A 25,773-nucleotide genomic window follows, 5' to 3' on the forward strand; every position below is an offset into this window, starting at 1 on the left:
ACAGCATGGGGGGGACCCAAACCTTTTCAAAGCAACCATGCAACTCTGTGCAAGGAACACCTTTCTTGAACTAGAACACAAGTTTGTAAGAGGTATATCCACACCTCTGCACATCTACTAAAATTCAGAATAAAACGCACAACAGAACAAGCTCATGAAAGTTTACAGAACTTAAATATTTATTTTTAAACCATTTAAAACCCCCCAAAACATTGAAATAAGCTTAATCTATAAACAGATTTACAAGACTAACAACTACAGAAGCTAGAGGAGCACTACAATTTGTTTCTGTGATGCAGTTATTTTGTAAAGCTTCAGATCAACTGTATTTACAACTTTTGCTGCTTTTACATTTATAAAAATATTTATTTCATCCATAACATTATTGTTTTCAAAAACTATTTCCAGACTTTTTTCTCAGATATAAATTCTAATTGAATTTCAGTTATATAGCAGATGAAAGTTTTAAACAGAAACATTTTTTTAAAATTAAAACAAGGAGTTAAAAGTAATTTTTTTACAGTGTAGGCACCATTGAAAATAATTGTCCTTGGCATATCTAACCACCATCTCTCACAAGTGTCCTTTATATAAAAACGATGTAATGGCAACATTTGACTAAAAATGCAGTATTTACTTGCACACCATTACTTTTTCAATATTTGGCAGATATATTTCAGATTCTTTAAAATGACTTTTGTGCAAAAACAAATGTGCAGGTCTGAACCATAAAATAAACACACCCAGCCTTTATCAAAAATAAATTTACACCAACAGTTCCACAGCTAAGTACTGAAAAACAATCCCAGTTCAAAACTTCAGCATAATATACATACTGGGTTGAAAAAGGGAAAAAAAAACAGAAGAGAAGATATTACCCATCTAGCAGTACCATAAATATATAACTGAAAGCAACTTATAGTCTTATCTACTTTTTATGAAAAAAAAAAAAAAAAATCACTCCGTACTGCACAGTACTACCTTTTTGTGAAAGAATATCTATAACTCAGTTATTTGCATATTAACTGGTAAATACATATTTAAAATACACTTTCAGAAAATTATAAACAAATTATGTTGATGTACTGTATTTAATGTATTTAAGAACAAAAATGTGTATAAATATCTTACAGGAGAAACAACACCACCACACAGAACGCTGGTGTTACACTTATACCTGCTTGTGAGGTATGTATCATGCGACGCTCGGCTTCTCTGGCTCCCTTCCACCCAGGCATGTGTACTCAGAGGAAAAAAATTAAGTTAAGTTAAATTGGACTTCAGGTTTTGTCCATTATTGCCAAAAGCCCCACCCCCTCAACTGTATTGCTCTAAATTTTCCTACCATGATGATATAAGATTGAATTACTACTTCAAAACCTGTTCTAAAAGGTAATACATATACTGTACATCAGGATATACCTGTTGCTACATATCACCTGCAAACTATTGACATATTGCTCTCAAATATATTTAATCATAGAGCTGCCTAAAATACTGTACCAATTTAGAATTATAATAGATACTGTTGCAGGTTTATTTTTCAGGGCACGATAACTATATGCTGGTTGAAGCAGGTGCTACAGCAATACCCTTGCCACTACATTACATGTTTTGAATACGCTTGTGAAAAAGCTATTTTCTCTGAAGCTTATTAGTGATTTACAAAAGTTTAACTCATGAATACAAAAGACCTGTACATCCCCATGTACAGGAACAAAACAGCATCAAAACATACTGTACTTGCACTTTCTATTAACTAAAGTAATGGTTATTTCTAAAAGCAAAACTGCACCTCAACATTTATCAGATTAAACAGGTGAAACTACAATATTAAAAGTTGTTCTTTACAAAATAATTTCCTGAAAATATAAAACCATGTGCACTGCCACAAAATAGTTGAGTAGGTTCTTTCAAATCCTCAATCACCATCAATATGTTGCAAAGATCCAAAAGGCACAAGGAGCTCATGAGCTAAGCACTGCCAAGCTTGAAGTAGTTTTGGTGGGTTTCACTGGGTCCATACGAAACAGCAGTCAATTATGTGAAGTTTCTTAGGATGAGTCATTAACAGAAAATCTATGGATAAAAAAATGCAAGTAAGAATCTTGTTAGTTATATTGTTTCAACTTGGCAAACAGCACATAACTATTTTTGCATCACCAAACCTGTACATGCTTTCATCTCAACAGTTCACAGGAAAAAAACACCAGAAGTGACATTCTCAAGAAAATATTCCCTAAAAAGTTAAAGATTCTCCTGCTCCTTTACTGGCTATAAATATGCTTATGACAAAATTGCAGGCTAAATTAAAGGAAGCAAGGTATAACAACTACAGTAAAATTGCAGCACTAGAAGACCAAACAGATACGGTAATTGTTACTATTAGTTTCAGTCTCAAACAGAATTGTTATGTGTACTACCAAAGTTAAAACTTTAAAGCACTGGACATAGCAGATCTTTCACTTACCACTAAACTACTCAAATTTACCCAACATATGAAATTCAGTGTCAACCAACCTTTCCTGTACATAAGTACTTAATTTAAAATTTTTCTTTTAAAATAAAACTTTTTTTTTTTTCCCTACAATGCATACAACAATTTCTTTAACTTACTTCTGAAATTTCTCCATAAGTTTCTTCACCATCTTATCTGTGATCCCTGGACATGTTGCTTCTGCCATATTGATGCTTTTCTCAAGTTCTTCAATTGCTTTCTTTCTGCTAGCATTATTTGTGTCCTGCTGTTTGAGCTGAGTAACAAACCAAAACAGATAAAAATTATAGAATTTATCAGACACTTGGGTAATATTTTCAAAGAAATTTTTTAAGTCAAGACTTACCTCAGCAAACACGGGGGTGATTATCATAGTTAGACAACTCAGGGTTTTAACAAGATCCTGATCCTAAAAGTTAACAAATAAGGATTACATTAGCATACTCCTGTACAACACATACGCTGCATTTAACACAGCACATGTGATTTTGAAAGTTCAGTTAAATTCAACAAAGCACTTGAAATACATTACAAAACCAATGAAGGCACAGTACATCAACAAATGTTATGTGATGTGGAAACAGATGCGTGATGACACATCTGAAGTGTCATATATCATCAGAAAAACAATTCAGTTTTTCCTCTCTAATATTATGAGAGTCTTTAAAATTCACACCTCTATGAGCAGTTACTGATCTATTAGTATGCGGTACCTTTTGCATTTAAGGCTGACATGGGCATAGGAAATACCGCTAACAAGCATCACCTCTTGAACTACAAAAAGACAGTCAGTTCTTATGAAAAGTGAATAATTACTAAGTTTTATCACTATCTTCCTTAAATTGGCTTCAAAATCAGCACGTAGAAAGAAGAACTCTTCAGACTGTACACACCGTCCCATTCTGTAGCTTCTTTGCATCTGGCTTCTTTCGAACTGTTGTAAAACTCCACTCAGGATGAGAGTTATTTTCTTTGTTACTGGACTCCCTGAAGAAAAAGGATATGATGTACACAATACTAGCCACAACGTAATGCTAAGCAAGCATAGGTAACCGAAATACATAATAAATCTATATGGATTAGATCTGTATTCCCTAAAATAAGAAGAAAAACGTTGACCTTTAAAAAAACAACTTCAGAGGCTGAATAAATTGAAATACAATCAAAGCAAACAGAAGATGTTATCTACCCATAAAGCTTACCTTCTCCCATGGCATCCCATTTAAAACAGTTCTCTGATATCCAGAAAAGCAAGAGACTTACAGAATGTATATTGTTCCACAGGCATTGTGCAAACTTCTTCACACACCTCAACCTTGCTCCACAATATTTCTAATTGTGATTCATTGTTTTTGGTATAACCACTAGCCTCAGACTAGGAAATACATAGCACTTAAACAGAAGCGAAACCGAGTTCAGAGAGGGAAAGTTTAAAGAGATAACGAGCACATAGGGTGACTTATGTGTTAGTCTTTAGGTTCATACAAGGGGTTTTCTTGAAAGAAGCCAATGAAAAACATAATGGAACAAAGACAGATGTACAGAAGAGGAGTTAATTACACAGAGAAACCGCCACTAAACCTACTTTAGTAACATTATTTAAAAAAAGAAAAGCCCCAAAGAGACTAAACTGAAAATAAACTTACGAATCTGAACCATCGGAATCACTTTCATCACTACTATGTCCCTCTGCTTTCCATCTCTTAAACCTATCAATCAGTTCTGTTAGATACGAAGTCTTCTTGGCATTTTTCATGATGAATTTGTGCTTCAGAAGTTCTTTTGCAGTAGGGCGCTGTAAGAAACACCTTAAATATTTAATGTTATGCTAACATTTCATGATTTTAAATGTTAATAGGGGAGATTTAGTAAGACAACTGACTTCTAGAGCTAACTCGTATAGTATCAGGAAATTAGTGAAACAGGAAGTCAACAAATGCCAGTAATCCATATTTACAAGCACTCTAAAAATATGATCAAGTCACAGACTATACCGCTTATCCTTCTGTGCTACAAGGTACACACCCAGGAAAATGACTAATCAAAATTCTCCAATGCAACATTTCCTTGTAAGCAGAATTCAGACAGACAGCAGAAGTTCTGCTGGAAAAAAAGATCTAAGATTCTCTCCTCTGTTAAAGCTTCTTTTCTGACATTATCTTAGGTTTGAGTGTTTTTTAGGAAGCTGCCTCTGTCACCATCATTTTTTCCAGCCTTGTCCCTCCTCCTTTCAGTATTTTAAACAAAAGAGACTAGGATGGAGACACAGCTATTAAAAAGCACCACTACCATTTACAGTGGAAAGTATAGTCTCTAAAATTATTTCAACTATGATGCACTACACCAGCAAAGTATTTCACGTGCATGAGAGAGTTGGAAACAAAGCCAAAACATCTATACACACACACACACATCTACTCACAAATGTTGGGTCCTTATTCAGACATGCATCAATGAATTCTTTAAAAGGTTTACTGAATTCTCCTAATAAAGTCGGAGGATTGTTTTTCGGAATGAGGAACAGAACTCTCATTGGATGCATATCAGAGTTGGGAGGCTCCCCTTTGGCTAGTTCAATAGCAGTGATTCCCAATGACCAGATGTCAGCCTGAGAAAGGGAAAAGTTACATTTAGTACAAAATTAAGGGCTATCGTAAGTCGTTAATAACCGAAATCTTCACATATACTGCATCTATATAATAAAACTAATTTTGGTCTAAGTAGATAATGCACAAAGATTCTTTACCAATATTTGAAGGCTATAATCCCCGAAGACCTGGCTGACTTAATCAGTCTTTAATGACAAACATCTACAACATCACTTTTGTTGCACACTGTCACTGTTGTAACACTGTCAGCAAGTTAAACATGCACCTAAATACGCATGCTTTTGGAAGAAGCTTCAGAAACATTTACCTCCCTTTGATTTTTTTATTATGTAATGAACTACAAACTACCATAAATTTCCTATGTCAAATTCAGATTTTGTTTAGATACCAAAACTGCATGCTGATGTTACTTTTTAAACTGTAGATGCACTGAGGTATCCAACCTTGTTTGACACCTCACTCTAAAGAAGGTGAATCAAATCCAGCAGGTGATCACTTAATTTCTTTCCTAACAGACTGATTGATGAATTGAGCTAGAAAATTATCAACTTGCTAGACCTGAAACACCAAGTTCGAAATGTTAAGTTTCTGAAGAATAATGAAGTGGTATTTATTTTAGCTAAAGGTAAGCTTTATAAACAAATTTTCTATTTGTATCAAAATATCTTGTGAACTATAAAATTCTTCTCCCATTTAGAGATTTTTCCCAAGTGAAATGTACATTACTTGCATCTTTTTAGATGAGCTACAATAGCTATTAAGGTCACTAAAGGTGCTTCTCATTAAAAAGTGGCTGGCAATAGTTGACTACACTTGGCACAGAAGTCATAAACCAAAGTTGCTCATAGAGTAAACAAGGGTTACAACTTGCATCTCTCCAATATTCCCTTCCTATTCACAAGAACTAAAATATCTGTTATATCTTAATATTGAAGAATTAAACTAGCTCATTGTTTATTACTGAAATATCATAACCAACAATTGTATACTGGAGCAAAATGTTTTGAAAGAAGAGATGAGGCTTGTAAATCTCTGCCACCACAAAAGTGTATGAATTTCTATTTTATTTTCTGTCATTTTGAAGCAGGGAGAGAAGCAGAAAGGTTAAAATTCAGTCCAGATGCCAAAATGCTCATCAGTATTAGTCCAGAAATTGAAGTGTATCCTGTCCAAAACCCTTCATCTGTCCTACCAAAGGCTTGCATGTTATGTGTTTTCCCCCCAGACTTTTGGCATAGAAAGAAAAGGGAGAGGGCATTGCTCTTGTGACGTATTGAGGAGATACAGAAGGCATAAGATTAGGTTGCTGGGAGAATGTAAACGAAGGGGTGGTACCGCTGATTTATACATAGGGCAAGCAGAAGAGGAATTATTATCACTTTGACTGGACAACACGCAGTTTTAAAGTGGAGTAGAGCGCTTTTTCCAAAGTGCCCTAGGGAGCACATTACAGTTGCACCACTGAAACCTAAACATGAGAACTACAACGTACTCCTTATCAGCAAGAACCCTTGTGACATGTACACAAATTCCTTCAAGTCTGAGGGATCCCGGGAAAGTCTCCTGCAGTGTGAATATCTTCAGGACATCTCAGATATTCAACAGTCTTTTCTTTATGTGCACATCACAAGTACAGTTACATGTTTACTATTTGAGAAAAAACAGTATGAAAGTATTACTTCGCATATACCAACATTTTTAGATTTTTTGCTCCTATTTAAGGTTGCATCTACAGCATAGAAAGTCCAGTGCCAGCACTGAACTACATTACCATTTTGCTAACCACATGCTCTAGGTTATCTTGTGGGTATACACATGGGAGAAGAGGGGACTGTTCCTTCCTTATCATAATTTCTAGCAGCAGTTCTCAACCCTCAGATAAACATGGAGGAGGTCTGCTTTTCTACTGCTAGTTCACATAGGGAAACTCTCCTTTGCAATTAGTCAACAGCTCCCATGACAAAGAAATGTACAAGGTACCATATTGCTACCACAGCTACCCAATCCTGTAGTTCTAGTTACTTTTTTCCTTCTCAAGATTAGTCACCTGTGCTAAAATCTTCAGCATTACACAAGTTCTCAGAAATACCATTAAAGAAATTATATCCAGAACTGTTTAGAAAAATCTGAGACGAGTAAAATTTCAGCCACCATCTTAGCTTTAAATAAGCTGATAAGTTCTGGTGGCATTCTAATTTGTGAGAGCTTTATTACCATTTGAATTAAATGTGAAACGTTTTATTGAAATTAAAAACAAAACCAACCAACCCACCCACAACACTGAAAGCATCCAGGGAGTTTCTCTGAAAGAATCTTAACACAAAAGCATGAATTTACTTGGTGAGCTTGCATGGGTCTTGCATGTGAGTACAGTGACATGTAACTACCGTATAAAAACAATTTAATCGCACTTTTAATTTTATTATTTTAAACGCTGTAATTTGAAATCTACTTTTTTTTCCCTCCATACTGATAGAGCTAAACCCACAAAAATCAAAGGAATTTCTGTTGGATATGCAGATACAAAGAAAAGGTATTCTACTCTCATACTTACTTTTGAATCATACGCTGACTGCTGAATAACTTCAGGGGCCATCCAAAACGGAGTTCCAACAAAGGTATTCCTCTTAATTTGCGTGTCTGTCAGCTGCCCAGCAACCCCAAAATCAGCAAGCTTAACATCGCCTTGTTCTGATAACAAGACATTGGCAGCTGCCAAGGGGAAATAATATCTAAATTAGAATACTGCTCTTACGATTTTTAAAGGCTTTATTAAAGTAACATTTTAAATGTTATGCACCTTTTATATCCCTGTGAATTTTCTTCTCTGAGTGTAGGTAGTCAAGACCTTTCAAGATTTCCTTTAGCATGGTAGCAATCTGGAACTCATCAAATGGGCCTGCACGCAGCTTTACAGAAAAGATACATTACAATAATTTTAGTCTTGTATCTATTTTTTGCCTTGTTATGGATTTAATTAAATCTTAAACTTGAAAGATTTTTTAAAAGCAAAGAACTAACAGAATTCATGGAAGATTCAATGAACTATGTCAACATTCTATCAGAAATAGGTGCCATTGGAATAATCATCTTCACATCTCTACTGATAATACATTGAAAGCACTGTTACTTTTCTAACGCGTACAGTATGCATTCCCCCCAGCATGCAATGCACATGAAAAGCTAGACTAATTTTCCACAAAGTTAGTTTCCTATAGACAGCAAACACAGCAGACTGAATTTTGTATTTTAGATTAAGTGAATTAAGAAACTCAGTTTATTACAAAATAAATTAGTCTATTGACTGTGGTTTTTAAATTCAATGTTGCATTTTTTTTTGTTCCAGCATTTTTGATTCCATGCTTGCTTTTGCATCAAGAACATAACATGCTGCTATAAAGCTGCTAGTATGGAATAAGTATAAACTTTGCACATTAGAAAGCTATGCAATTAAACGCAAAGCAATTAAGGTGGGTGATTCTGCTATATATAAAAAAAATACCAACACCACAGCACCGAAACAGAGAACACCATGAAATTATGGTATGGCAAAGTGAGGCAAAACTTAGAAGTTCTATTCTTCTAAAGGTTCAGTGGTTTCAACTGTCACTAGTAAAAGCTATTTCACTATTTCTGACACTCCACAGAAGACTATCAACTACTCCAAAGTGATAAAGAATAAGTATCTCAGAGCCCCTTCCTCAAAAGGCTAAGTTCCAGAGCTACAAACTGCTACACGCTACATGTAATTACTATGCTTTTGCATTCCTGTAGCTGAGTTAATGTGATATAGTTTCATAAAGAAGTTTAAATAGATCTGTGAAGTTAAGCACATGCTTCAGCTCTTGCAGATAGGACCACTGTTAGCAAATATATAATTAACACCATTCTATAATACTGAAGACATATTTTTCCTTCAGAACAACACAAAGACTGAGTTATATTATCTTACAGGAAAGGGTGGGTCTCTAAGCTTTACAGCTGAAGCAGAGCTGTACTGAAAGTATGGGGAAACCACATCCACATACAGTGGATTGTGCTCTTGTACTCTCTAAGCTACATCCTTCATGAATGCTACACTATCTTAAGTAAAAGGCACTTTCATGCTTAACTGAAAATAACCTGAAAATGGAAAACCCAACACCTTTTAACCAGTTAAAATTAACTGTACTCTGTGGGCATTCACTTCATTCATTCCCGAAACCCAATCCCAAAGGAAACATTTTTTATTCAAGTGCAATCAATTCTACCGGGGGGGAGGGGACAGGGGAGGGACAGATGATCCAATACCTAAAACCCCACCACATATGGCAAGAACAGTACTTCTCCTCATACTAAAAAAACCATTGCCTTACATTTGACTGAGAATAAAACAGATGCTTCCTAATGCTTAGAGACAAACAGTAAAAACAACAACAACAAAAAAAATCAACATCAATTCAATATAACAGAACTACCATTCAAATTCACACTTTTTGGAGCATTACAATGTAGCAGTGATGTAATATAAGCTGCCTCCAAGGACTAGATTTTATAGAGAGATCTGAAAGCGCAATGAAATAAGGTTCGTTAGTACTTACAATACAAAAAAATCATATACTTACAAGATCCAAAGCTGAACCTCCACCCAAGTATTCCATTATTATCCATAGTTTTGTGCCCTGTAAAGGAAGGCTTGAGTTGTTAGAAGTCCAAGGCTGCCATAAAAAAAATAATTATGTATTTCAATAGACTACCAGCATACTGTTAGGAGAATGCAAATACAGAGTCCCATTAATCATCAAGTTACATGTAATTACTTCTTTTAGAATGATCACACAGCTCCTGTGCAAGATGTCTAAATATCAATTGAAGTTTGACTTCTGTATTTAAAAAAGCACCACCACCTCCCAATCATTTTCTGCTAACTGGTATCTAAAATGATTCTACTAAAGGAATGGAACTTAGAAAAAGGTGATTTGGTGGTGGTTTAAATTTGAACTAAATGTTTTAATGTAAGGTTGTAGTTCTTAGAAAAGACTGTCTTTGCATTACAATTATTAATTCCAGCCATTTGCGATACAGAAGCATTACAATTTTAATAGTGAACTTCCTTGTAACATCACCACACCTCTCACCTGAGCAAAATACTCAGAACTTAAAATTACTTTTGAGCAAGAGTGTGAGCATGAACACGCTTCAAAAGACAGCAGAAATTTAAAGCCTAATGGAGGTAGGTACTAGATGCGTCTTTACCTACGTGGTAACTCTGCAAGTATGTATCTAACATGTCCACAAGCTCCAACTAAAGTTGTCAGATCCAGCAGCCCTTAAATATGCTTGTACCTAAGAACTTATATCCTACCACAAAATATGCCTGCTACCATAGGGATAGCTCCGATTTTGAGATACAAAACAGCACTACAACCACCAGCCAGGAGAAATTGCACTGCCAGACCTGGAACTCTACAAAAACATTCAGATTTCCGAAGTTTTCAAATCAGAGGTTCAAAATTGGCCATTAAAAAGTCAAAAGATAAGAGCAATATAGCTCAATAAAAAGTATGACTTAAGGCACCTATCTTAGGATTATTTTTTTTTTTAGATTATTTCCAGTAATATTGCAAAGTTCATGTACTCCTTCACCATATGCTATTTGAATCCCAACCCCTGTGAATATGTGAGTTTCCGCACTTTCTTCGTGGAGATGTCTCAACTACTAGAATACTAATTCTTCTAACACTGACTTCTAGATGCTGACTTTGCCCTTAGTATGTAGCTGCAAAAGGTGGCTAGTTCACATAAACAAAACGAGAAAGATTTGGTATCGGATCGATAGACAGTATGTTTCAAAACTGGGATCTTCTGCCATTTGCTTGCCAGAGTCCCCTCACATTTCAGAAGAAACCCAAGTATTAATCTATGGGCTACTATTCTTAAGAAATTCTGCAAATAAAGACATTTCTCTATTTAAACCAAAACCCAGTTATTAAAAATACTCAACCGAACCAGACCTGGGGAAGTACCAGGCACACTGTTTAAGTCTCCAGCACATATTTACTAGTGCTAGTTCCTTGTAAGAGAGCACAAGCTTATGGTAGAAGTACTTTTTAAAGCCTCTTGCATTCTACATTGTATGCTTTCCCACCCTATTGCCTGACTAGTGACAGAAAACTCAACAAGCAAATAAAGGTGCAGTTTCTGAAAGCACCACATCCAATTATAACAAAGTGTGCTCTATTAGATTTATACTGAATTTAAAAACCACACCATTTATGAGAGTCTATTCCAATATTATGAGATCAGCAGGGAAGGGCTGGCTAATTTTAGCAGTTTTTACAAAGCCCAACTTTGTCAGCTGAGAAGACCTGCAAGTAACTCCAGTTTAAGGCAAACATTGTGGTTACCAGACATGTCTGGAGGATTTGACCATTACTTGAAAACAGTATAGGGTGAAAATGAGTAAAGTACTGTGTTTCTGAAATAACGCCTCAAAGAAATTGCTACTATCCACTGTAACCGGGTGTGGATATTTACTAGCTAGGCATGAACAACCTTTTTCCTAGCTATTTTAGGTCAACCAAGTATAAATAGACAATGTAGAACAAACACTATCTTTAGATTGTCTCAGAGCTTTGGTGCACAAAGTGCTCTACAATCTTGATGGAAGTCTTTGGATGCTACTACAGAAGTTCTCCATATTCAAATCTGAAAAACTGAGAATAACTTCAGGCTTGTTTTAATTGCAAAAGAAAAGAGCAAGCCCAGGTGGCTGTAATAGTTCCAAGAATATATATTTAAACCCATCGGCTAGACGGCACAAATAGGGAAAACAATAATGAAATTTCAGTCATCAAGAGAAGATCTATCTCTATGGGATCAGATGAAAAGTACAGCTCAAGCATTTTATCAAGCTTCACAAATATGCGTAACCAAACCATGCCAGAACTAGGATAACTTTTAATACCTTTAAGCTTTTTCTTGCCTGAACTGATAAGGTAGTAATACATTTTGACAAACCATTAGGCTTGAGGAAAACACTCATTTTAGCCATCTAAAGTAACTTACACTACTGCATTGCTATGCACTATCACTTTCAAGGGTATCCTCCACAAGAAATGTTTTATTTATCGAGATGTGATGTTAATTGCAATCAAAGTGCAATACAGGATGAGGAGACAAATTTAGATCCTGACCTTCCACAAATATAAACATCTACAGACATCTACATCAGGATTTAAGTTACGTTACAGCTACAAAAGTTGCATTAATACAGCTGTAAGCTCGTACAATTCTACATACATTTGTGAAAGACACGATATAAGGGTAAAGCATTTTACTGCCGTACACAAATGTGTTTATTATGGCACATTCTTTGACTATATATATGCTTGTACATCACCTACCAGTATGTTTAGAAAACACTACTGAACTTGCCAGATACCCAGTGAAAATTAAAAAAAAAATTACTAATACCTAACGTCTAAGATTAATTCAGTGGGAAACTCCCATTCAAACTCCAAAACTCAAGATATACAGGTACCCCAATTTACAAAGATAGGGGGGGTTTGCCCCTTTCTGTACCACAATAACTGAAAACTGGCATCAGCTTTATCCTAAGAACCTCAAGGAAGTAGACCTTGCCATCTTGTACCAACGATAAGGTTTCTAAAGAGTAAAGTATCTGATAACAGACAAATAACATTGCACTGCTAGGTAAAAATATTAAGGGACTGTCCATATTTTTAAAATCACATTTACAAGTCAGATGTACAAACTGTAGCTAATGAGCAGCTAGGCTGCAGAAGGTAAGAGTATCTTACATGGCATCAGCTGAGCTAAGTTACAAATTAGTAAGTCAAGTAATTGAAATAAAAGACACTCTTCCCCTCCCCCTTTCAGTAGCAGGAGCATCTGGAAGAGCCTGCATGTAGCTGGTAAGCCCCAGGCTCCCTGAGCCTGGGCCACTCCATACTGATCAGCCACAAGGCTGGCTTTGCATCCTAAAGCGTGAGGAAACTCTAAAGCTGCAGAGTACATAGAACAGAGTGTACAAAAATAAAATCTCTCATCTGAAATGCTTGCAATTAGAAGACACACACAGTTAACATCTCTTTTGTGTTTTAAAAAACTTAATTATCAAATATGCTATCATAACCAGAGGAAAAACTGAACTGACTACAAACTGATGACAAGAATGATTTGCTTATTCAAAGCTTACTTAAAATTGGTTTAAAAAACAAGAATAAGTTACAACAGAAGATGTCCCATTACAGTTCGATTGGATGAACTGAGGCACATGTGAAAAACCTGAAGCCAACACATGGTCTCAGCTGCAGTTTCTTCAAAGTAAAAACTATCAGATTTAAAGATTTAAAGCAGCTCTAGATTATTCAGCTAAGAAATATCAGTAAGTATTGTAGGCAACCTGAATGCCTTTGCACTGAGGGTTTGCTTTGGTATAGTTAAGAAAATACTATGTCTCTTTGATTTAAACACTGCAAAACTCAAAAACATTTCTAATGGCATTCCTAGAGCTTCAGAGAAAGCTACATGTATGATTAATATATTTTAGTAAACTACTTCTATTCTATAAGCATGATCTGAAAGAGGGCAGACTGGGTCAACTGTTTTGTTTTCCTGTAAATAAAGATGCAAAGGAAAAAAGAAAACTCTTAAATTTTTAAATACCTTCTACTTACAGTATGCTTATGTTCTTTTTAGTCACTATCTTAAAAGGTATTTCTAGGAGTATTTTCAGTGATCGTTATATATAAAACTAAGTATTCACCAACAAACCTACAGGACCACTATGAACGTGATCTTCATTACCAGTCATATCCATAGCGAACTGCTATTAATCTTTGCAGCCTAGGACTTTGCTTTGTAAGAAATAAGATGTGTTAATTTTCAGAATTTAACCTCAATGTTCTTTAACCTTTAATTATACAATCATTTGGTACACAACTGTACCTATTTCACTGTTTCCAAGAGATGTCTACAGTATATAGAGAAATTAAATTCTGAATGAAGTACTACACAGCTTAACACTTAGGCTGACAGCCATTCTCAGAGTAATAGATAATAAAAAATGAAAAGCTACAGCAATTAAGTAAAAAAAAAAGTAGACAGATACAACTCTCAAAATACCTGTTATTAGTAAAATAAAAAGGCAGCATAAAAGATTCTTCGCACATTTAGCAAAGCTAATACACTCTTTCCCCTGAGGAATCTGAAGCTGAAAGATCTAGTATTAGTAACCAAGGATAAATCTAGCTTAAGAAAAATTCAGAGCCAAGATAATACTGAAACAGTAATTTTATTTATTTATAATTACAGAACTAAAAATACTCATTTATTTGTGGACATTTTTATTCATTTACTTGGGGAACAGCAAGCAATAGAACTACCTATCATGCTAGTCTGGGATGAAAAACAACCCTGTGAACCATTTTTTAGTTTTGGGCGTTTCTTGGGTTTGGGGTGGGGGGTGTGGTTTTTTTTTTTAAAGAGGAATTTCTTAAAGGAATGGGAAAGTTACCAAAATTCCACAAACACCTCCCCAAGCTCCACACACAGAGATTTTTCTTCCCCCAAAACCTTAGGAGTGTGAAAAGTAAACAAGAGATCAGCATTAATGTTTCAGAATTTATCCATTTAGAATAGAAATGGAAAGAACTCAAACAGTGGTAAGGAAAGTACTGCAGCATTAGCATGATCCTCTATCCACCAGGAATTTTTAAAAAAACAAAAAAACCCCTAACCAGAAGTTGATAGTTGTATAGCACTGGTAGAATAACTATACTTACCTATCTAATAAAAGGGGCAAAAAGTGGAAGACTTGCCTAATAAGGCCAAAGACAAACTGCTGTGATGCACAGGTACTTGGGCAGATTTGCAATACCCTTTTTGCTTTCAGTACCTATGTTACTGTAAATAATGAAAAGACTATTTTCTTTCCCTATTCAGTCCATGACTCACTTATAAAGCTTTTTCCACCCACAACCCCTAAAAAAAACCCAAACCAAACAAAAACCAAACAAAACAAACCCCCACCAAATCAAGGTTTCATTTCTCCATTTACAGCTGCTGAAATCACTGTTTAATTCTGAAGTTTAACAAAACACTTTTCCAAGCAAAAACACTTCCAAGCAAAAACACTTTCCAAGATTTACCTTGACCTGTTTGTACTTCAGGGCAAACAATTGGGCTTTTACAACACAAAGTTAAAATGATGGACACCCAGGAGAATAATGTTTAGGACTTAGCTCATCACAGAAAATAAAGGACTGTAAAAAAGACTGATCATGTCTGGATCCGCAGTACCATTTGTGCACTGCTCCAGGGGAATATTGCTAGCTGAATTCAAAGTTATCTTGAGAAGAACCAGCTTGTTCTAATATACTGTGATGCGGGAAAGTAAATTCTACTACATCTCAGAGCTCTATCACTTAATAAAAAACAAAACAAAAATTCCACTGACTGAGGCCAGTAAAGAGAAGGGAAGATGGGACATCAGTGACAACTTGCATGTTCACTTCAGCATGAAGAACCCACAGAATACTGAGGAACTAAGTAAACAGCAAAGCCACCATAGCTGTCTTAGCTTGGTCAAAATGAGGATTTAGCATTTGGAGTACAGAAAATTAAATTGCCGACGGAGCATTAAATATGAAAAATTGAATACTTTGACAATTTACAGAAGAAAAAAGCCCAATCTAAAAAGAACACTACTAAATAAATTCTGCAAATACTTTATAGTATCACTAAAGATACAGCACAAGTGTGACACAGGAACGTTTCTCAGAGATCTGCCTTTAGAAAAATGTCAAAAAACCACTATACCTTAAGAGGGGAAAAAACCAAAACAGAACAAACCAACCCCGCACAAACCCCCAAAACCCAACAAAAAAACCAAACCCAAGCAAACAAACCAAACGAAAAAGCTCAACAAAAAAAAAAACCCAAACACAAGCAAACAAAAAACCCCCAGACATTTAAGACAGCTCTAACTATGGTTAACACTTTAGCTTTTATTAAGTGGTTTTAGGTTTTTTAAAAATCATCTAAAACATGTATGCACTGCAGATCATTTAAGTGGTATTTAAGCTGATTATACGTGGACAGTTTTGCAAGTTAAAAAGACTTACTCAACATTTTGGATTTCTCTAGGTTTTTATTTTTGTTTGTTTGTTTTTAAATTATGCCTTAGATAACATTTCACACAGTGGTTACATAACTCTGCTAATGTCAGTTTTACTTTGTCTCAGGCCTACTATGCTGTGTAATTACCAATGCATCTCTACACAGTGCAACATTTCCTTCCATATCAGACAAAGGTTTTTGTTTCTATAGCTGTGAAGTTACTTTTTCCTTTCCCAGAAAGGCCACAAAATTGTGCTAGCAATTGTGGAGGGAGGAGAGAAAACCAAGGTCCAAAAGCAATAGCTATGGCAGGAGGAATCCCCTATCAACTCTGTTCATTCTCTAGACATTTTGTGCAAATTCCAGCCTCAAAAAGCAAGCAGCAAAAGGAGCAAAACCAAGTGAAAAGCTCTGTTCAAAGAAAAACAAAAACCTACTAAAAAAACGGTCAAGTTGGCCTGATAACTCCTGCTCAGTTTTGGAATTTTTTCCTAGCGGCATTCAAAACAACCTGGTGCTAGCAAATCTTTATGCCATACTATACATTACCTTTAAATATGATCCGTAGTATTTTGTTACATAAGGACTATCACACTGACTTAAAACAGTTATCTCTTGCTGTATATCTTCTATTTCATCTTCTGCTTCCTCAAGGTCTATGATTTTTATAGCAACCACTTGCTGTGTCCGATTATCAATTCCTTTAAAGACTTCACCAAAGGAGCCTTTCCCAATGCGTTCCAGCTTTGTGAATAGTTCTTCTGGGTCTGCTCTATGGTTCTAGAAAGAAGAAAAAAACAGAAGGGGCGGGGGGGAGGGGGGAGGAATACACGAGTTACTTAATTTACTTCCAAGTTATCAGCCCTCATTACTTCCCAAGAAGCATGTAATCCAGATTTATCATCACTAGAAGGCTTGGCATCAGATAAATTTATTTCCTGCACACTAACTTCTAATTCAGCTATTAGTTACTGAACATACATTATGGAATTACGTCAAAGGTAAATGAGCCTCACCAGAGAGGGTGTCAGGTACAAACCTCATTTCACTTCCCCACATAACAACCCTTTAAAATGAAAGAATAGAGCTGTTCTTAATACTAATCCTATCTCTTCAGTAATTCAGAATACTGGGGAATACAATTACTGGCACAGAAGCACTAACGCCATCATCCATCACCCAGGCAGAAAAGGCTGGGCTTTCTACCTGGCCAACAGCCTTGGGCAGACAAAGCATCCTATCAAGTAATACAGCGTGGAGCCTTTTGTGGGAAGATTGCACTACCCAGTATTCACCGGCAGATTCTGAGATCCAGCAAGATCAGGCGACTTCAGGACAGCTAAAAGTGCTGACAAAAACTAGAGCAAAAGTGGCTGAAATATGTTCAAAGAAGGAATAAGAAGGCTGGAGCAGAGTACTGAAACTGGGGTACTGATCAGAACTGGCTGGTATCACCCAAGCACACCTTAAAAAGGGGAGCAGAGCACCAGGCAGCATAGCACTGCTGAGGACACCTGGCTTGGAATCTTTGTTGATCAAGTACTCTTAAGATCAGCAGACTGATTATTATACAAATATTTTAGATTTCTCAGCTCCATTCAAGTAGTCACAAGGGGAACAAAAAGGAAGCAAGTTCTCATTTTCCCTTCAAGATAAAGCATGCTACATAGCTGCTTAGAGAACCTTGTGTATCCAAAAACCACAGCAGTGACTTCTGAAGGATATAGACAACTTGCTCCACAGTTTAAGAACACGAAACTTCAGACCATAGTAAGAAAGTTTACAGAAAAGTGTTTTTAAGAGGTAAGACAGACGTGCTAAGAGAACAGCCCATGCTTTGCAGAGCAACAGAATTAAACATATTACTGCTGTCAGAACTGGGCAACTCATTGCACAAATCACTCTTTCATCAAGAAACATCTGCCCAAAAGGGCCCTCTGATTCAATAGCAACATTTGAAAATATAAAAGAGATGCTTTGCTTTAGATCTTTCTCACGCTCCAAAACTCAGAACCAGCAAAAGAAGTGACAGTTTTGGCAAAAGCAGACATTCAACCCCAGATACAGACTAGCCTACATAACAAAATACTCAAGTATCAACATGAAACTCCAGAAAACACCTTTACACTGGTGTTCTTGCAAATGGATACAAAAATCTTTAATGGGAAAAAAAAAATACATTACTACTTTAACCTAGTGCAAAAGGGACAGTCTCATTTCCTTACTGGGCCCTTATTGTCACTTCTTCCCTTCTACCAGAACCAGAATTTATTCCACAATATGGTGAGATGAATCAGGAAACAGATTTAGCTGAGAGTTAACCGTATGATTTGTCAGGTTTATTTTCAGCAGAATCAGTTCACTGCTCATATATACCAAGCTGTCATCTACATTATCACAAGAGGAAGGAACATGAAGTAGTATGGCAGATTCATGCTGATCTGTGGAGTTAGATTTTTAGATTTTGCAAATATACAAGACACACTGCTGTTCTTGAGCAGCCCATTAAAGCAAGAAGAATGAGGAATTTTCCCTTTGTCTATGAACTCATTGCTACTCTGCTCCATTAAAAAAAAAACCACACCAAAAAACCCAAACCCCCCACCTTCAAAGAAATAATTAAGCAAAAACTTTTGGTTTTTCCTTCTGTTGATAGATCCAGTGAAAGACCTAAAAGATGAACATAAAAAAAAATACATAATCAAAGCAAATGAAAAGTACTACTTGGTTTGAAATCTGGGACAACTAATATTATTATACTGGGACAAAAAAATGACTGAAGGCTTCGAGTGCTCATAAACCTTTTAGCCAGACAAAAAAAAACCCAAACCAACAAAAACCCACAACCCAATAACCACCACCACTAAATCTTCAAACTGCCCAAAGACAGCCATATTGCCATACACCACACTACTGCATGAAGACCTGCAATCTTTCCATTGATAAGCCTGAAAAAAATTTAAAAATAATTTAAAAAAATAATCTTAATTTAAAGTCTATTTTCAGCTGTGTTTCAAAAAATTATTTTAGGAACAGGTGTGGCAAAAGCAGCAGCAACTGCCACCCAGTCTTTCCCTGCTGCTAGTTAAGCTGCCAGAACTGTCATTTAGCTAGCAATCTAATGTGCTCCTGAACTACATTAGTTGCAATAAGGAATAATTAACTGATAGTTCTCCATTTACAATAACGAAGACACACACCCACCCAAGAAACAACAGAGTTGAGCGAGGATTGGCAAAACTTTTCATTAACCCCAAAATACTCATCTTCACAAAAACTAGCTTAATTTTGAGCCACACTTGGAGCCTGGGATTCCAGGAATCATTCATACTAACCAACAGTTATTGTTGATTTGAGATGAAACCTGTTAAAACACTTCCAGACAGATAGAAGTAAAGCAATTTAATCACAGACATAGTCAGCTAATCCAACCCTTCACAAACATTTGATGAACTCAAAGGGCAACACTTGGGTTTTGCTTGGGGAAAAACCTTAAGCAGAAAATTCCTCTGGGCTCCTCAGTGGAAATGCACCTCACTCAATCCTATACACCCACTTAACAGTCATCAACAAAACAAGCCAGGCCTCCAAACTCTCTTCCCCAAGCTACTTCAGGTGAATCAGAGCTTTAAAGGCTATTTTAACTTCCAGCAACTCCTAATGCCATTAGGTGGGAGTGCTGGAGTACAGGGAGAGATTGGGCACGGCTGGACTTCCTGACACCACAGAACTCCATGTACATCCTTGGGAAGGAGAGGTGGAACAGAGAGGCATCAAAGGAGAACAAACTGTGCGGGACTACTAGAGGGAAGAGTCACATCTTTCTATTCTGAGAAAATCCTCTCACAGCAAGCAAAGTCAGCTTTACAGCTTGTGTTATTCACCAAGGCTGACAAGGGACTGCAGGACACTCCAGGATAAGGGCAAATATTTCTGACCAACTATGGCTAATATAGATATAATGTCCTTTGGACAAGCTTCAAACTTAGAGCACTACATAACTTAAAACATGGCCTTAGAACAAAGACTGCATTTTGAAACAGATTTGCTTTTACCTTTCTTAATTTCCTTGTCTTTCAGACTATTGTTTTACAGGAATGTATTTCTACAACTAATAAAAAACCCACCAAACTTCAACATTTTAAAAGACTACTTCTTAAACAAAGGTAAATTTATATGATGCAGTAATGCCTATCCTCCTTCTCCTGGTATAGAAAAGGATGGAGATATATTTTATATAAATAAAAGTGTGTGTATGCACACTGCTGCCCCCCCCCCCCAATAAATTTTTGCACCACAGCTGCCAGCTAAGTTTCTAATATGGTAGAAATTAAGATTTCTAACACTATTAACACTCCTGAGCAAAACAACCAATTGTTATTCCCTGTTTTTTCAGAGATCTGTCATTGAACAGGAAAAAGGTTTAGAAGCTTTGAAAGTTGCCTGCATGAATAATTGTTTTGGTTGTTTGGGGTTTTTTTTAATAAATAAATACTGGTTTCTATGGGGAGTCATGTCTGTTGGGCAACACGCAGTAACAATACAATAGAAAGTGTATGGACTCCATCATCACTTCTCCGAAGAGAACACCTGTAAGTGGACAAATCAGGAAGAGAATCTATTGCTCTTCCCCTCCCTAGCCCATTTCCACAGACAGAAGCAGCAACAAGTATGACAAGCACAGGCACATTCACATGCCAACTTCAATCTTGCCAGCATGAATAACAGTACCAGCATGAGCGTGACAATACAAGCCCTCTGCATAGCTTAGGAAGTCCACCATTTCACCAGTCCAGCACAACTATACAGCTTGTGCTAGTGTTCAGTAAAATCTATCCTCCTCTCTTATACAACCATGTGCCATTACTGTATGTGTTTATACACACATATATGTACACATACAGTCACAGGATCATTGCATAATTTGGCTTGGAAGGGACCTCAGGCGGTCATCTAGTCCAACAACCTGCTCAGAAACCCTAAATAAAAAACACTATAGCATAATTTTTGGTGGTATACCTGCAGTAGTTGCATGCATCAACTATTCTGCCAATACAGCTTATATAAGCTTTTTTTTTTCTTTTTTTTTTTTTCCTCCAGATAAACACAGCTATGCAGCAATGTCCTGGCTGCATTTTGCTACAAGACTGACTGGCTGACTCACCTTTCCACCTCTGACCCTTTCACTTATCTGTTCTCCAAATTCTGCATTCTTCCTTTGAAACAAAGTTAAACCACACTGAGTGTCTAATTTCCAAGATTATACAGATATCCAATGACATACACCAAATTAGAAGAAACAATGTTAGACTGCTTCAGATTCTGTCAGTGCAGGACAGTTTTTACAGTAACAGGTCTTCTAGGAAGGTTCATTAATGAATTTCATTAAAGGGTACTTTCATTAAGGTACAATTGGATGAAAAACCAAAGCTTCAAAGAATCTTGGGCAGAGGCTGAACTAATACCTTGTATCTAACAAAATCAAACCCAGGATCCTCTCAAAGTCTCCCAAAGCAAATAATTTAACACAGTCTTGTGAGATTTCCTCCAAGTAGTCTGTCAATGTAAGAACATATATCCTGTTATCTTAATAGTATTTCTAAAACCTGACTAAGAAACTCTGTTATACTATCTGGATTTTCAAGCATCTCCCAGGCTTTATTTGGAACAGAGGTTCCCTGAAAATTGTAGCAGTACTACAGACTAGCTCACCTACATTGGGACACATTACTCAAATACACATTAGATAAAGATGCAATAATTAGCTCAAAACATTTTATAAAAGGTTGGTAAGAGAAGACTAGCAAGTCTACTCATATGTTTTTTGAGTATCCACTACAATGGCACCCTAACACATACTGGTATCTTTGGAAGCCATCAGAATCACCTGTGTATTTAAAAGACCATCATTTCAAGCAACTGCTCACTAAAACAAAAACCTGATCTTCACAGCCAGGAAGAAGCCAAAGGCAAACTGTAATGAAAAGGCTGTCTTACAGAAAGGTTGAGGAAAAGAATGAGGTTATGTTATGACAAAACATTTAAAACCAAACCAAACACACACACACCCCCTCCAACCCCAGTAATTAATTTGTTGTGCAGCCTCACAGTTACATCAGCATTAAAATGCCAGATCAGAAATGCATGCCAACTTTGTTGCTGAAGCCAGCATGCACTGCACCATTTCACTTAAGTCCCACTGTCTGCACTGTCTGAATTATGGCTAACAATAAAATTAAATAGCAATTATGAGGCCTAGTTTATTATCTGTAAAATCTCCAAGATACCTTTTATTGTCTTAAGAATGAATGCCTGAAAAACAATGAGTAAAAAAGACACTTGAAAGTCAATAAAAGAAAAACGGATTAAAAGTCAAGACATTTAATCTATTCTTAGCACTTATCTGACTCATACAAAATACTGCATCTGGGTTGAAGACACTGAAATCATAGGTAACCAGTCCATTCATAGACTTTTACCAATTCCCAGACAATAAAGTACTTAAGTTTTTCTTCTGTTCAGACCCCCAAAAAATTGAAATTGAGGAGGAGTAAGATTGGTAAACCTGATAGGCTACAGCACTTCTTAAAGTCTTAATCAACAGATATGTTCTTCTTAGTTGAATATCTTTCCATACACTATCTGCATGTAGTTTCAGAAATTATATATACACACATTAATTATACACCATGCATATTCTATTATATAACAATATTTATTCACAAAAATTATATATAATTTCCATATTTTACCTGCATAAGGAACATTTTACTACTTTACAATGAAGCCATCACAGGTAGTGATACATTTTAATTCCTAGAGCTCCTCCCCACCTTCCCCCACCAATTTTATTTTAAAATCCTATTACAATAAAAGTTACTCACACAAGCAGTGCCATAGGCACGTGTGTGCATATACATAAAAATTTAAATAGTTTGAAGTTAATGAAGGCACAGGTGCAGATCCATTATTACTTACAAAGAATGGGGAAAAAAAATGAACCTGCAGACATTCAAAACAAGGGTGGAACCTGTAAACATCTTTTTTCTGAATCTTGTACACACACTCTTGCTTCTTGGTGTCTTTTGCATGTAACTAAACTCTGATGCTACCCTACAGTCCTGGTTCAAGACTCAAGTATCAGGATAGTAGATATTTAATTATATTTACTGGAACTGTATAATACATACTGAAGAAGAAGAACTATTTTAACAACAAAACAATTTGATTTTATAAAGTATCAAACTTTTACATTATCAAGCTTTTCTACATGGTAGGTAGCAAAAACTACATCTGAGCTTTGCTATCCTTAAATGGGACTTGACCTCTGTTACACCCTTTATGAAACATCTCCCTTATCTGACAAGGCCAAGACTCATTGCCATTTTTAGTGAGAACCTGGAGAACTTCAATATAAAACAAAAGCAAAAATAAGCAAGCAAAAAACCCACGTGGCTTTGTTTTCATCAAGTCAGCCATAAGGCGAGCTGCATATGACTATCAAAACTTTAAAATCAGCATTCAACCCCACCCATTGTCAGATTTTTAAGGAAAGAACCACGTTCATCTTCAAACCCTCTCTGACCTGTGGCAGATGCAAGCTGTCAATAGTATGTTGTGCTGAAAATGGAAACCACCGAACTCACTTCCTCTATTCTTAGCCATTCTTTCACTTCAGTAACACAACATGAAGAAGTTTAGTAAACAGCATAAATAAGCAAAAAGAAAGAATAACAACACATCTCCCAAAGATTAGTTCTTTGACACAGGCAATTAAAAAAATTTACACCAATTATTTATGAAGAGTATTCTGCATTGAGGAAAGGAAACACAAAGAGAAATTTCTCACGCCAGTGAGCTTCTCTGTAAATTCAGCTTCTCTGAATATCCTTACATTTCAAATTGAGTCCCACCTAGCTTCCATTCTGTAGATCAATACCTTTTAACCACTTAGTATCTTTTAAAAAAAATCCTCAAGCCACTGCATACAGTTGCATATCCTTCAGTCTGCTCACATCTCTGAGGAACATGGCCTACCAAAAGAGTCAGAGGAATTAAGGAGGGAGCGGGGCACAAATTATTTGGCTAGGTCTTTACTATGATTTGCAAAAGACCTAAGTGGCTGAACGCTCTATAGCTAGAAGGATGGACATCCTTAGATGGAGACAGAAGTCAGTTCAAGAAATCAGCAGGTTCTGGTATCCCAAAGTGTTCAAACTCTGTTCTCCATTTATTAAGAGTTCAACAAGTTGATCTTTCAAAACAAATGTAATCTCCTTTGTTGAACAGTGCAGGACAAGTGACTGCTGAATGGGTAATTAACCCACCTCAATGAACTAACTGCCTGTACACCTGAATTGTAGAGGACTACTGCAATTTCTCACTGCTTAGGAACATTTGTAATCTCTCCGTTTTATGAACCGCTTTGAAAAACCTAATCGGCAGAGAGATTACAAAAGCCACATCTACTAGGAATATGGAAAAATAACCATTTATGGGCTGCAGCCTGCTTTTAGCAGTATGCCTTTCCTTTCAGCAAGCAGTCTGCTTATCAGTAAACAATTTTTTTTGCCACACCCATTTAAAGGGACAACTATGTCAAAACTCTGCCAGCAATAAACTATACCATTACAGCATTTGGACCATCTTCCTAATATTTAGAGGTTCGGTACCTGCAGCTTAATGGCAACTGCTACATTAATTTTACAGGCCTCCTCACTGCTCTATCTTAGAAGCCATTTTAGCATTTTTTTCTGTGCAAGTTAGAACTTGATACACAGATTTTCTCCCCATAAATGAGATTAAACTCATACTATAATCCAGCTAGAATGAAAACAACAACAAAATCCAGCTTTTTAACTTGCCAGTTCATAAACTAGAAAGCAGTAACAAGACCTCAAGTTTAACACACACATAAGTATCTTTGTTAAATCTCTCCCCTGAAGTAGTCATTACTTATTTTCAGGCTAAATAAAATTAAAGCGAGGCAGAAAAACACTAGTTGAAAAAGGATGGCTCCAAAACACAATGTGGGTTAAAGAGCAGGCCACATGTTTATTTACCACAGATAAGTCTCCAGGCATAATCACCGCCTGGAGTGAAACCCAAGTGGGAACACACGGTTAGAGGGTATCACACCATTCCTTTAGCTTTGGTAGGGACCATTTTGAGAAAGGAAGGCAAACACACCAGTCTACTAGAATCCTGGATTTCTGTGCTCTCCCCAAGGCTGGACAACCACAAGCTTGAAAGCTGTACTCTCCTCTTAAGTACTGGCCCTTGATCCTATCAGTCCTACTGGACCTGAAGCTACAAGAAGCACACAATGAAAAACCAGAAATACAACTCCAAAATGAGCTACAAAGGAAGCAAGAAACCTACCCTGCCAGAACCAACCTGCCCGTTTCAGGAAACTCCTTTTTCAATTACTTTGCAGCTCATTCATAGCATGGCAAAGCATCTCATTACATAAAAGGTGAGGGGAAGGGGGAGGGGAGGAAGAGAAACACCCTGAAAAAAAATTCAGATTCTTCTTGCCAACTA

At 36.4% G+C, this 25,773-nt stretch overlaps 1 protein-coding gene across 4 annotated transcripts; it reads right to left on the minus strand.

Moving 5' to 3' along the window:
• Positions 1-155: 155 nt before the first annotated feature.
• STK26 (serine/threonine protein kinase 26) lies at positions 156-25,441 on the minus strand. Of its 4 annotated transcripts, XM_010572499.1 has the most exons (11): positions 25,420-25,441; positions 16,780-17,010; positions 9,711-9,767; positions 7,907-8,015; positions 7,661-7,818; positions 4,920-5,105; positions 4,144-4,292; positions 3,391-3,484; positions 2,844-2,906; positions 2,617-2,753; positions 156-2,079 (listed from the first exon to the last, which is right to left on the minus strand). In XM_010572499.1, exons 3-11 carry the CDS (start codon positions 9,744-9,746, stop codon positions 2,055-2,057), a joined length of 957 nt encoding a protein of 318 aa, XP_010570801.1. In that variant the 5' UTR covers positions 9,747-9,767; positions 16,780-17,010; positions 25,420-25,441; the 3' UTR covers positions 156-2,054. The 4 variants fall into 4 exon arrangements, with proteins under 4 accessions (XP_010570801.1, XP_010570798.1, XP_010570799.1 ...); XM_010572496.1 differs by lacking the exon at positions 25,420-25,441 and having other exon boundaries at positions 9,711-9,803; positions 16,780-16,825; XM_010572497.1 differs by lacking the exons at positions 7,907-8,015; positions 25,420-25,441 and having other exon boundaries at positions 16,780-16,867.
• Between the last annotated feature and the right edge of the window lie 332 nt (positions 25,442-25,773).

Source organism: Haliaeetus leucocephalus, unplaced genomic scaffold (assembly GCF_000737465.1).
Source record: "Haliaeetus leucocephalus isolate CR32 unplaced genomic scaffold, Haliaeetus_leucocephalus-4.0 Scaffold340, whole genome shotgun sequence".
Taxonomy (NCBI): domain Eukaryota; kingdom Metazoa; phylum Chordata; class Aves; order Accipitriformes; family Accipitridae; genus Haliaeetus; species Haliaeetus leucocephalus.